This window comes from Carettochelys insculpta, chromosome 1, assembly GCF_033958435.1.
Source record: "Carettochelys insculpta isolate YL-2023 chromosome 1, ASM3395843v1, whole genome shotgun sequence".
Lineage (NCBI taxonomy): Eukaryota > Metazoa > Chordata > Testudines > Carettochelyidae > Carettochelys > Carettochelys insculpta.
The window spans coordinates 364909257-364923346 of record NC_134137.1 but is presented as its reverse complement, the minus strand read 5'-3'; the positions used below and the strand labels follow the sequence as shown (position 1 = coordinate 364923346).

At 48.2% G+C, this 14090-nt stretch overlaps 1 protein-coding gene across 1 annotated transcript in view; it reads right to left on the bottom strand.

Moving 5' to 3' along the window:
• The window catches only part of DMTF1 (cyclin D binding myb like transcription factor 1), an 88427-nt gene that overhangs the window by 34877 nt on the left and 39460 nt on the right, over nt 1-14090 (bottom strand). The window contains exons 6-7 of the mRNA XM_075017543.1: nt 11019-11095; nt 2782-2939 (exon numbers count right to left, since the gene is read on the bottom strand). Of these exons, the coding sequence (XP_074873644.1) occupies nt 2782-2939; nt 11019-11095 (235 nt within the window). The remainder of the gene's footprint in view (nt 1-2781; nt 2940-11018; nt 11096-14090) is intronic.

The following is a 14090-nucleotide window of genomic DNA, read 5'->3' as shown; positions in this document are numbered from 1 at the left end:
GTCGAAGGGAAGGTCGATTATCTTCGCCTGCAGATCTCTCGGTATGCCCGAGGTCTGGAGCCAGGACTCCCGTCGCATCACCACTGCAGTTGCTGTGGAACGTGCTGCCGTGTCCGCAACGTCCAAAGCAATCTGAACTTCCATCCTCGCAGCCGCGTAGCCCTCTTGCACTATGGCCTTGAGGACCGGCTTTTTGTCCTCTGGAAGCGAGTCCATGAGGGAAGTTAATCTGGCATAGTTGTCGAAATTATGGTTCGCCAAGTGCGCTGCATAATTTGCCATTCGCAAGGTTAAAGTGGAGGAGGAGTAGACCTTTCTGCCGAACAGCTCTAGCTTCTTGGCATCTCTGTCCATTCCCCCTGTTTTAAATTGAGATGTTTTTAATCTTTGCTGCGAGGACTCCACCACCAAGGAGTTTGGCTGGGGGTGGCTAAACAAGAACTCCATGCCCTTCGCCGGCACGAAGTATTTCTTATCCGCTCTCTTTTGGACAGGCGGAATAGTTGCCGGGGTCTGCCATATGGTAGTGGCGGACTCCAAGATCGCTTCATCAAGCGGGATTGCTACTCTGGAGGAGGCCGGGGAGCTCAAATTTTTAAGGAGCTTATGATGTTTCTCTTGCACTTGTGCTGTCTGGATGCCTTGCGTGAAAGCTACCCTCTTAAACAGCTCCTGAAACTGTTTGAGATCGTCCTTGGGATGGACGTCCCCTAAGGCCGTGGCCTCATCCGGGGAGGAAAACGAGGAACCGCTGGGGTACATTTCTTTGGACCCTTCCGGTTCTTGATGGTGATGGTGCGCCCTCTCGCTGGAGGTTTGCGAGGGAAAATCTCGTGGGTCCACGGCCAGCCCCCCCTGGGATGCTTGAGTCTCCGTCCCCGATCGCGATTGCCCTCGGGGGTACGAGGTAATATGTGGGGATCTCCCCCTGGTAGATTGCCGATGGTGTCCATGCCCCGCGTGGAAGGGACGACCATGGTAGTATAGGCACTGTTCCTGGGAAGGTGACCTTGACCATTCCCTTTGCACGTACCCTGTGTGTCTGGGAGAGGGGGATTGTCGAGACACTGGAGAGAGCGATTTTGCATAATAGTCCAGCGATTCAAATCCCAGGAAGGGCGAGGGGGGTGCCAGCCATGGGGAGGCTGATTGCAGGAAAGGAGAAGGGGGCTCCGGGTAGGCTAGGGGGGGCCCCTGCCTTCTGGTTGGAGTCTGCAACATGAGCGGAGGGCTGTGAGAGAAGAGCTCCACAGCCCTGTCTGGAGAGGGGCTGCAATGCCTCCTCTTGTGTGCAGCCTTCCCCCTCCCTTGAGGAGGTAACTCCGCCCCCTGATGGGCGGGGGATCCCGGCCCCGTCGGCACCGTGCTAGGCACGCTCGAGGGCGGTGCCACACGTGCGGAGTCCTTGTGCGCCTGCAGGCTACGTGCCTGCGCGCCCTGCACCGCCGGTTCCCCGGGGATCGGTGCCGCTGTCTGCGGTGCCGCTGGTACCGGCGCTTGCTTAGCCGCCGCCCTGCCTGCGGTGCGGGGCGGCTGGCTGATCATCGGAGGCTGAGCCGCTTCCACGTGGCTCTCCGTGCCGCCGCCGATCAGCTGTTGCTGCGGCTGGGGGCTGCTCGCTCCTCCCGTCCCGCTCACTGTTACTGCCGGCAGGGATCGGGTTGGAGAAACTTTCCTCCGTTTTTGCGCAGATGGAGTGAGGGAGGCAGCTTTCCTTCTAAGGGCCCCGGAGGGTCCCTCCTGCTGCGGCCGCTCCGGCACGTCTGGCTGGAGGGCCTTGTCAAGAAGCAGCAGTTTAATTCTCATCTCCCTGTCTCTCCGTGCTCTGGTCGTTAACTTTGCACAGAAGGCGCATTTTTGTGCCACATGGGACTCCCCCAGGCACCTTATGCATAGACTGTGCCCATCGGACACTGGCATCGCCTCTCGGCAGGACTCACATTTTTTAAAGCCTGAGGCGGACATTGTTGGTGAGTCTTTGAGTTTGCTTGTGGGTACTTAGCACTTCTTTGTGCTGTTTCCCCGTCCGATGGCCTGCCTCCGCAGGAGGGCTGATGGCCCTAGCTCCCGGCCTCCGGCGCTGGTTACTGGGACTGGCTTGAGCTGTCCCTCCGTAGCTTGTTTGTTTTTTTTTTTTTGCAAAATAACAACCGGTTACTTATGGTATCCTAAGAACTGAAAAACTTTAAAGAGAAAAACAAATAAAGTCGTTGAATACGCTATGTGGCTTTAGCCTAGTCGGATTCCGTCTGCAGCCGACGGCGGTTGAGAGGAACTGGCGGGGACCGGATCGCGCACATGGCCAGGAGCGCGCCAGGGAGCGGCGCGTACCGGCGCATGCGCGGTCCGGCAGAAACTGCTTGGAAGATCCGATCTGCGGCGCCGGCCAAGCCGTCACCTATGGTGGAGCACCCACGGGGACACTCGAAGAAGAATCTAGTCTTGCTTCTTATTTACCTGTCATTTTAAAGGAATATAAGTTTTATTCACAAATAAATCTGGTGTTCTCTTACTTTTATTCCCACAAATTACTGCCAACATAAATGCTGAATCATATGATTATAGCTATAGAAAGTTATTTACTAGATGGAATTCATCCAATGCTTTTCAAGCTTCAACTGTTCTAGTTTGCTCTTGTCCCTCCATCTTGGTTGTACTGCTCATAGATTATTATTTTCATTAGGTAAAATGGGTATAAAATTAAAAAAAAATCAACTGTCCCCCTAAAACACACAACCCTAATCATACCAATCAAATCAATGCATCATTACAGGTTCATACTTTCCAACATGGTTTCTGTCATCATACATGCGAAGAACTCTTCTATAAACTGCAAAGAGAGGCCGGTTCAAACCCCATGCTATGGTCCTATAGAAATCTTTTCGTTCATCTTTTGACATCTCGAAGATAATTTCGGTGGCATCTTTTATTCCACGGGACTAGACAGATCACAATTTAAAAACAGTTTTTAGACAAAAATTTATAATTTGACACACAGTAGTTTAAAAACAAGATGGCACATTATTCATGAGTGATATTTCATAAAACGACAGGTCAAAAATGTAAACCCAAATTTCTAAACTAGGCATCTGAATCTATATTTCTCCAAATAGGAACGGAATATCACTGAAAAATCAGGTCATTTATTCAGAGGTTCAAATGTGCAGAAGTGCCTAACTTTCACCCAAGTTTGAAAACTCCAGTAAATATATATATTGTGGTACAAAAACACAAAACAAAACAAAAAAATCAACGCCAACTTTGAGAATATCATACAAAATATATCTAAACAGACAGTTTAGTCCATGCACAAGGGTGTTGTAAGGAGAAAAGTTTCACAATCTGATGTGAAGTAATTTTATGGTTGTGATGCCCAACTCGATTACGCAGGAGAACCACATAAACCTAAGCTAGTGTTCCCTGTAAGGTGAGCACTTGGGTAGTCACCCAGGAGTCAGATGCTGTCCAGCTAATTTGTAGAGCACCCACAGACAGCAGCAGGTTCTGCTTCTGGTACAGCACGTTCTCACATGCTTTGGTGTGCATAAAGAGAAGTTACTCACCTGTAGTAACGACGGTTCTTCGAGATGTGTCCCCGTGGGTGCTCCACAATAGGTGTCGGGCTCGCCCGGTGCCACAGATCTGAAATCTTCTAGCAGTTTCTCCTGGATCGCGCATGCGCCGGCGCACACCGCCCCCCTGTGCGCCCCCGGCCGCGTGCATGATCCGGTCCCCGCCAGTTCCTTGACCAACCGCCTCGGATGCTCCTGAAAAACACTAGACAGAGATCCAAAGCGGGGAGGATGGGCGGGTGGTAGAGCACCCACGGGGGCACATCTCGAAGAACCATCGTTACTACAGGTGAGTAACTTCTCTTTCTTCTTCGAGTGGTCCCCGTGGGTGCTCCACAATAGGTGACTACCCAGCAGTAACCCAAGTAAGGAGGTGGGTAATCAATTCATGTGCAGCTTGCCCCCGAGAGGACTGCTGTCGACAGACGGGTATCCTCTTGCAATACCCGAGGCAGGGCATAATGCTTGGCGAAGGTGTCATATGATGACCAGGTCGCTGCTCTACAGATGTCTGTTAATGCGATGCCCTTGAAGAAGGCTGTTGACGCCGCCACCGCCCTGGTGGAGTGAGCCCTGGGCGGGGCCAGCAAAGGAGTCTTTCGAAGCTCGAAGCACGTTTTTATACAGGACACAATGTGCTTTGAGATTCTTCGTGAAGAGAGACCTTCTCCCTTTGACCCGGGAGCGAGAGAGACTAGAAGCCTGTCCGTTTCCGGAAGGACTTAGTTCTGTCTGTGTAGAAGGCCAACGCCCTCCTCACATCTAGGAGATGCAGGCGTGCCTCCTTGCCAGAGCTGTGAGGCTTCAGGTAAAACGAGGGTAAAACTATTAGGTCGTTAAGATTGGACTCCGAAGAGACTTTTGGAACAAAGGCTTGGTGCAGCCTTAAGGTTACCGCCTCCTTTGAGACTACTGTGCAGTGCGGCGTTGCCATCACTGCCGCGAGCTCATTCACCTTGCGGGCTGACGTAGCTGCAAGGAGGAAGGTTGTTTTTATTGTAAGGAGACGTAGGGGAACTGCGGCTAATGGTGCAAAAGGTGGACCCGATAGCGTGCTGAGCACCAAGTCCAAATTCCACGATGGTGGAAGCGGTTTCCGAGGGGGGGGTGCAGGTTTACCAGCCCCTTCAAGGACCTGGTAACGATAGGATGGGCAAATACCATGGGCCCTTCCTCTGTATGCCGAAAGGTTGATATAGCGGCGAGGTGGACTTTTAGCGAGGATAGAGAAAAACCCGCCTCTCTTGAGGTCCAATAAGTATTCTAGTATTACAGGTATAGGGACATCAAGGGGAGCTAACTGCTTGGCGGAACACCAGGCTGTGAATCGAGTCCATCTCTGCTTGCAAGTCCTCCTGGTGGAGGTCCTTCGGCTACATTCCAGGACTTGTTGTGCTCCCTCCGTACGTGTGCTCTTTAAGGAGCTGAGCCATGGATTAGCCATGCTTGTAGGTGCAGACCCTGAGAGTGCGGGTACACTATGGACCCTTGAGCCCGCGTGAGTAAGTCCGGCGCCACCGGCAGAGGGAGCGGTGGGCGGTCTGACATGCGCAGAAGCAAGGGAAAACATTGCTGCCTATCCCAAGCGGGGCTATGAGTATCATGCGAGCTCTCTCCCTTCTGGCTATGTGCAAGACCTTGTGGATAAGCGCTGCGGGGGAAACGTGTAAAGTAGGGAGCCCTTCCATGAAAACATGAATGCGTCCCCCAGGGACCCCCGCCCCACTCCTGGCCTGGAGCAGTACTGGGGACACTTTTTTTTTTTTTTTGTACTGGGTGGCAAACAAATCGATCTGGGGAAACCCCCATGTATGAAAAATGTGCTGTAGCAGATCGGAGAGGATCTGCCATTCATGCATGATTGCGCAGCGCCTGCTCGGCTGATCTGCATTCACGTTGTGACCGCCCGGCAAGTGCGAGGCTTTCAACGTTATGTTGTTGGCGATGCACCGATTCCACGATCGGAGTGCTTCCGCACACAGGGCACGGGATCGTGCTCCTCCTTGTCGATTGATGTAGAACATAATGGAGGTGTTGTCGGTATTGAATCCCGACTACTTTGCCAGGTAGGTAATCTCGAAAATGTTTGCAGGCGTTGAACACTGCTCTGAGCTCCAGTATGGGTATGTGCAGTGCCTGTTCCACAGGGGACCATAGCCCTTGCGTTACCTTGTCGCCAATGTGCGCTCCCCATCCCATGTGGGAGGGCTTCGGTGGTAAGAAAAATAGAAATTTGTGGTTGGTGAAAAGGCACCCCCACTAGCAGATTCTCGGGGTTTTCCCACCACGCCAGGGATCTGCGCACCTCTGTTGTGGGCAATACCACCCTGTGGACAATGTGGGATGCTGGTTTGTAAACGCTCACCAGCCAATGCTACAGGCTTGACATGTGCAACCTGGCATTCTGTACCACAAACATCGCTGCCGCCATATGGCCCAGCAGCTGTAGGCACGTTAAGACCAGCACCGTGGGGCTGTATGTGATGACTTTCACCAGCAAACTGATTGCGCGGAAGCGGGCGTCAGGTAGGTACACCCTTGCTGTGATAGAGTTTCTGTGTGCCCCTATAAACTCTATATGTTGTGTGGGTTCGGACTTTGACTTTGCGAGGTTGATGACTAGACCCAGTGAAGAAACGTGTCCACTGTGACGCGTATCATGCGTGAGACCTCTGCCTTCGAGGTCCCCTTTCAGCAGGCAGTCACCCAGATCTGGGAAAAATAAACACCCCCTGTCTGTGCAGGTAGGCTGACACCACTGCCAAGGTTTTGGTGAAGACTCTGGGGGCGGAGGAGAGGCCAATGGAAGAACCCTGTGCTGGAAGCGCTCCTGGCCGACCGTGAAGTGGAGGAAGCGTCTGTGTGCTGGGTGGATTGTTATGTGAAAGTAAGCATCTCGTAAGTCGAGTGCTGCAACCCAGTCTCCATCGTCCAGTGCTGTGAGTATCAAAGCAATTGGGATCATCCGAAACCATTGCTTGTGCAAGTAACGGTTGAGGCCCCAAAGATCTAAGATGGGCCTCCAGTGTCCTGTTTTCTTCTCTGGTAGGAAGTAGCGTGAATAAAAACCTTCCCCTGGAATTATTCCGGCACTCTTTTCACCGCCCTTATGAACATAAGGTGAGTCACCTTATGCTTGAGCCTCGCCTCGTGGCAGCGTCCCTGAGGTGAGGCCTGGTGGGAGGCTTCGTCGGTGGAAGCGACTGGGAGGGGATCGCGTAACCCGTGGCTATGATCTCCAGCACCCATATGTCTGTGGTGATCTTTTGCCATTGGGAGTGGAACGATCTGAGGCGATGATGGAACATGAGATGAGAGTGGCATTGAGCGAGGGTATTGATAGTGCAGCCCCTGACATAGCCATCAAACTTGTTGCCTTTGAGGCCTGACCTGAGGGCGTACGGCTTTGTTGAGAACGTCGCCTAGGAGTTCTGTACTGTTGCCGCTATTGATAGCGCCCTTGGCCGTAGCCCCGTTGATATTGAGCACGCTGTGGTTGTAAGCGTAGCGTCTTTGCTGAGGATAAAATTTTTCCCCTCCTGTATGGGGGAGTATAAATGTCCGAGGTTCTAAGTGTAGCTCTCGAGTCCTTACTGGAGTGAGGGACCGAGTCGGTTGAGTCTGCAAACAGCTCTTGTGTATCAAAGGAAAGGTCCACGATCTTCACCTGTAGGTCCCTTGAGATACCCGACGTCTGGGGCCAGGATTCTCTATGCATGACCACTGCTGTAGCCGTTGAACGTGCCGCCGTGTCCGCCTCATCCAGGGCAATCTGGGCTCCCGTCCGTGATGCTGCGTAGCCCTCTTGTACAATCACCTTTAACACCGGCTTTTTGTTTTCCGGAAGTGAATCCATGAGGGGAGTAAGCCCGGAGTAAGTATCAAAATTATGGTTTGCTAGGTGTGCCCATAATTTGCCATTCTCAGTCGCAGGATAGGAGAGGAATATACCTTCCTGCCAAACAGCTCTAGCTTCTTAGCATCTTTGTCTGATCCCCCGATTTGTACTGAGAAGCCTTTGACCTCTGCTGGGACGACCTGACCACCAAAGAATTTGGTTGTGGGTGACTGAAGAGGAACTCCATGCCCTTTGCCAGGATGAAGTATTTCTTATCCGCTCTCTCATTCGTAGGCGGAACAGTTTGGAAAAAAGGCGATTGAGGGGCGATATGATAGAGGTATATAAAATCATGAATGGTGTGGAGAAAGTGAATATAGAAAAATTATTTACCTTTTCCCATAATACAAGAACTAGGGGACACCAAATGAAATTGATGGGTAGTAGGTTCAAAACTAATAAAAGGAAATTTTTCTTCACACAGCGCACAGTCAACCTGTGGAACTCCTTGCCCGAGGAGGCTGTGAAGGCCAGGACTCTATTAGGGTTTAAAAAAGAGCTTGATAAATTTTTGCAGGTCAGGTCCATAAATGGCTATTAGCCAGGGATAAAGTATGGTGCCCTAGCCTTCATAACAAGGGCAGGAGATGGATGGCAGGAGATAAATCACTTGTCTTCTGTTCTCCTTCTCTGGGGCACCTGGCATTGGCCGCCGTCGGCAGATGGGATGCTGGGCTTGATGGACCTTTGGTCTGACCCAGTATGGCCATTCTTATGTTCTTATGTTCTTAACAGAGGCCGGAGTCTGCCATATAGTAATGGCTGACTCCAGAATGGCTTCACCCAGCAGAATAGCAATTTTGGATGAAGCCGGGGGTCTCAAATTTTTCAGGAGTTTGTGATGTTTCTCCTGCACCTCTGCCGTTTGAATGTCTTGCATGAAAGCCACCCTTTAAAACAGCTCCTGAAACTGTTTAAGGTCATCCAGGGGAGACACATCCCCGGGGGCCATGGCCTCGTCTGGGGAGGATGAGGAGGAACCCCTAAGGTAAACCTCCCTCGAGCCCTCGGGTTCCCGTGGGCGATGACACACTTGTTCGCTGGAGGATTGTGAAGGAAAGTCTTGGGGTTCTAAAATTAACTCCCCTTGAGACAACTGCATTTCTGTCCCCGATTGGGAGCGCCCACGGGGGTATTGAGCGGCTGGGGGGGGGGCCTGCCCCTGGGTGCAGGCCTGTGGTTTGTCTGAGTCCAGCATGATAAGGACGACCATGGCAGCATGGGCAAGGGTCTGGAGATGGAGACCTGGACCACTCATGGGGTGTGTACCCCCGATGTCTGGGAGAGCGAGACCTCCGCGACGACACCGATAGAGGTGAAACTGGTTTGTGATAGTACTCCAGGGGATCCAATCCCAGAAAATGGTGAAGGTGGCCCAAGCCATGGTGACATTGGTTGGAGGAATGGAGAAGGAGGCTTTTTTTTTTTTTTTTTTCCCTGGATGGGCTGGTGGAGACACAGGCCTTCAGTGCGGCGTGTGTATCACAGGGGGAGGGCTTGGTGCTAACAACAGTGCAGCCCTGTCCAGAGATGGACTGCGGTGCCGGGTTTTTGATGTTGCCTTGCCCCTCCGCTGCGGGGCCGGCACCGCCCCCTCCCCTGCTGGGAATCTCGGCCCCACTGTTAGCGCCGCGCTCGGCACTGTCAGCTGCGGTGCTGCGTGGGTATTCCCCTCCGGTGCCTGCAGGCTCCATGCCTGGCACCCCTGCACTGCTGGTGCCGCGGGGGTCTGTGCCGCCTGTGATGGTGCCGCCGCCTGAGTATGTGGCTGGTAGCTGTGTGCTCTGCTTGTCCTGCTCGCTGCAGATGCACGGCAAGGATCAAGCCAGGGAGAGTTCCCTCCGTTTCTGCACTGAGGGGGTCAGAGCACAGTGAGAATGCAGCCGGGTAGCCTGTAATTCCCCCAGGCGTTGGATGCCTTCGCTATGCCCCACGGAGGCCAGCATAGCTTCACGGCATGACTCGCGCTGTGTAAAACCTGAAGAAGCCATTGTGGTGAGTCCTTTATTGTTAAGAGGGTACTTAGCACTTAATCCGTGCCTTTCCACCCCAAAGAGTGATCACCAGCCTGTGGCAGCGGGCGGCCTAATGGCCTTCATGTCCGCTCTTTTCTTCTCCGCTCCTCTCTTTTTCCCCCTTTTTTTTTTTTTTTTGCTGGTATTCTCTTCGTCTTTGCTTTCTCTTTTTTTTTTTTTTTTTTGTTTAATAACCGAAAAACAACAAATTACATGTGGAAAAAAACCACTAAGTAATCTGACTCTGGCCTTAGCCTGAGTGGATTCCGTCTGCAGCCGATGGCGGTTGAGAAGGAACTGGCGGGGACTAGATCGTGCACACGACCGGGGGCACGCAGGGGGGCGGCGCGCGCCGGCGCATGCACGATCCAGGAAAAACTGCTAGAAGATTTCCGATCTGCGGCGCCGGGCGAACCCGACACCTATTGTGGAGCACCCATGGGGACCACTCGAAGAACAAAATTTATTTCTCACTTGGGTAGAAAAAATTAGAGGGAACACTGACCTAACCACAACCTTGAACGGGTGAAACAAATTCTATGTATTTAGTAAGATTTAAAGTCATCTGTATTTATTTACATTTTCAGTTCAGTTTGTTTTGTATGTATTTAGACAGATAATACTACATGGATGGAAACAACCTATTTACACACTCGTATAGAATGATGTAAACATGAAGATAAAATGTTGGTCAAATCATTAATGTATTGTGTTGAAGCAGGTCTTATGAAATGCTCTGATGGGCCATGTATGACCCATGGGCTGTAGTTTGGACAACGCATTGTAAGAGAAAATATTTATTTACATAGATGAAAACCCAAACAAAACTTAAGTGTGATACCACATGAATACAAGAAAGTGAACTTGCCTATAAAAGAAAAAAACAAAACAAAACTGAATAATTTAGTTTAATTGTCCAAAGTTGAGTGAAATGAAAAAGCAAACAAACTTACATAATGGGGATAAAATATGGTAAATTACATTTTAAAAACCATTTCAATGTTAATCCAGAAAGGAATTGTGATTTTAATTTGACCAAAGTTAAAAAAGGCAGATATATGTACACAATTTTGTGATTAGAAGTTTTAATAGCTGCGCAGGTAGATGATAGTATTAGAAAAGAATGCCTAGAGGTATTTGCACATGCCCTAGCAAAGACTGGATCTAGACCCTTCTGTAGGTATAGATTCTCTCTTGATGAGGCCCATGATTTCCATGGGCATTACACATGCTCAAAGGGAGCTCACACCACTTGAGCACATTGATGTAAAATTTCACAACCAATTATTCTGAACATGCAAACTGGAAGTGCTATGAAAATCTGATTATAATAAAAATTATATTTGCTGATTTTTATATGCATTAGAAACATCTGTGCATTTCAGACAGACAGTATCAGTTCTACTACAAAACAATCACAATAAGCTTATTTGCATAGTCTATGAAAGTTACACAGAAAAGTTAGTTACCAAGCGGATACAAGAGAAATGGCATAAACACCAAACTAGCAGAGTAATGTACTGTAAATCCTACCTTTAAATAACGTTCAATGTTACTCATCAAAATGTCGATTTCTTCCTTCGACCACATTCCCTGCTTCCATTTATGGCCTTAAAATGGACAAAATAAGCTAATTATAATGCTGGAGGCCAGCAAGGTGGTGGAAATCAGAACACACAATTTCCTTACTGAAGTAATTAACAAAGAAAAATATGTAGTAGTTACAAACTAATTAGAACGACTACATAGCAGTAATTAAAATTACTCAGTCTGCTGAGCAACCTGCTTTTATGTTTGAGGGATTCAGTATCATCAACCTCAAGAGTTAAAAAAAACATGAGATTCTGATGATTTAAAGACAGTTTAAAAATAGTGGCTGTTTTTATTTGTATTCTGTTTTTTTGAATCTTTAGGACACACTCAAGTCACATTTTTAGGCTTTTGTCTTCAACCAGGAGTACTACAAACTATTTTTAAATAATGAAAGCTGAGATCCTCATGTATTCAGATGACACAGGAGCCAGTGTTTAAAGGAAAATATCATGAAACTGACAAGAAAACTGCAAAATTTGGAAACCTTGACCCTTAAAAGTTATGGACCTTCTTGCTTCTAACCATGCCTGGAGAGTGTGGAATGCTCTTGGTGCTCCCCATGCCATCAAGAGTAATAGGTCATGCCTGGTAGAGTTTGCAGAATTGGACCCTATGTCATTGTTATCTATACAGGGAGTAGTGCCTAGTAGTCGCAGTCAGAATTGGGGCCCCTTTGCATGTGTTGTATTTCTAAAATAAAAATGGCAAGTCAATAAAAACAAACCTTAGTAATTTCAATACCACCTTAACTTATGTTTTTTAAAAAAGTAAAAACAAGTTAATTTTATTCAGTAATAAGAATGCAAATATTAACATCTAATAATCAAATGGCATTAAAAATAATCGCCTCTTTACCCTTGCCAACAGATATCTTCTCCCTTTTGTGCTCATCTTTACTAGTGACATATCACATGTAATTAAGGATATGCTCCTAGTCCTGATCCACTTGAAGTACTGAAAGCTGGCTACATGCCCATCTCTGCTCAGGAAAACCAATTATATCCATCTCAGTCCAATAAATACCAGCAAAACAATTTAAGGAGCAGGTGACAAAGAGCTTTTGCTTATTGAAATGTAACTATAAATAAAACATTGTCATCATAGCTAATTCTGTTACTGCAGGGCAGGATAATGTTCTTACACCATGTCCCCAATCTTTCCCTCCCTTCCAATCTATATGCAGAGACCTATGATATGTCTACATTTGGGGAAAAAGGTCAAATTTGTTAAAGTCAACTTTGTAACACTAGATTTTATAAAGTCAAAGTTGAGTATCTGCACCTGCTCACGAAACTGACTTCGTGTGTCCCCACTAAATTGCCTCGCTCAGCAGCAGTGCATTGTGGGCACCTATCCCACTGTTCCTGTAGCCCTGTTGCATTTTGGATTTCTGTGCCAGTCATCATCAACCCCCATGGGCTCAGCGCCCGTTGGTGTCCAATGCCTCCCTCGCTATTTCCTTCCATCTTTCCCTGTCTGGTGAGTAGTGGCTTAGTTGCTGTAGACTAGCTCCACCCCAATCTCCTATATCATCTACCCATTCTCTATGGGGTCTGCCTCTCCTATTCGAATCGTCCATTAAGCCGAATACCAGGGTCTTGATTGTTCGTTCGTCGTTCATTCTGCAGATATGCCCAAACAGCTGTAACTTCCGTTGTATAACCTTCTGCAGTAGTATCAGAGGTAGCCGTGTTAGTCTGTAGCTTCGAGAACAAGAAGTCTTGTGGCACCTTATAGACTAACAGGTATTTTGGAGCATAAGCTTTCGTGGGCAAAGACCTGCTTCATCAGATGCATGAGTGGAAGAGGGGGGAAAGGGAAAGGGAGGGCCAGAGCTGACAAAGTCTATTCAGCAAGGTGGAAATGGCCCATTATCAGTAGTAGGTATCAACAATTGTGGCTCATATCCCCCTGTCTGATCTGACTTGTTTTTTCCCTCTTTTGATACCTACTATTGACAATGGGCCATTTCCACCTTGCTAAATAGACCTTGTCAGCTCTGGCCCTCCCTTTTTCTGGGACCCCATTCTTTAAATACCCCTCTGAAACCACCCCCCCCACTCATGCATCTGGTGAAGTGGGTCTTTGCCCACAAAAGCTTTTGCTCCAAAATACCTGTTAGTCTGTAAGGTGCCACAAGACTTCTTGTTCTCTTCTGCAATAGGCTCTCTTTCAGCTGTATCATCCTACATAATTCCTCATTGGTGACCTTCTGCGTCCATCCTGTTCTCAGGATCTTTCTATAACAACTCATCGGGTGCATCTACACTTGTATTCCTCTTTCGAAAGACGTATGCAAATGAGGGAAACTGAAAATACAAATGAGGTGAATATTTACATATTTGGCACCTTATCTGCATATTCTTATTTTGAAAGAGCTTCTTTCAAAAGAAGAAAACCAGTGTAGGTGCTGCTTTTTCAAAAGTAAACCCCATCTTCAAAAGAATCCTTCTTCCCATTAAATAAAGGGAAGAAGGAGTCTATCAAAGATGGGGTTTACTTTCAAAAGAGCAGCATCTACACTGGTTTTCTTCTTTCTAAAGAAGCGCTTTCAAAATAAGAATATGCAAATGAGGTGCCAACTATGCACCTCATTTGTATTTTCAATTTCCCTCATTTGCATACCTCTTCCGAAAGAGGAATGCAAGTGTAGACACATCCATCTCGAATGCCAATATCCTTCTCTTAGAATCTTTCATTATCACCCATGTCTCACATCCATACAACATGCTGCTAAATACACATTTTCAAGGTGCTCAGCTTTATTCCTACACTAATCACTTTGCTTTTCTAGATCTTATCCATTACCTTCATACTCGCTCTTGCTTTCGCTATTCTAGTCGCTATTTCCTTCTTACAGTCTAGATCATGTTATGTTGCTTCCCAGATACATGAACTTCTGTACGTTCTCTAGTTTGATCCTGTCTAAACTGATTTTCCTTCCTGTTTTCTGATCTCAAAATACCATTGTTTTTGTTTTATCAGGGTTCATAATCAGTCCATACTGCTTCC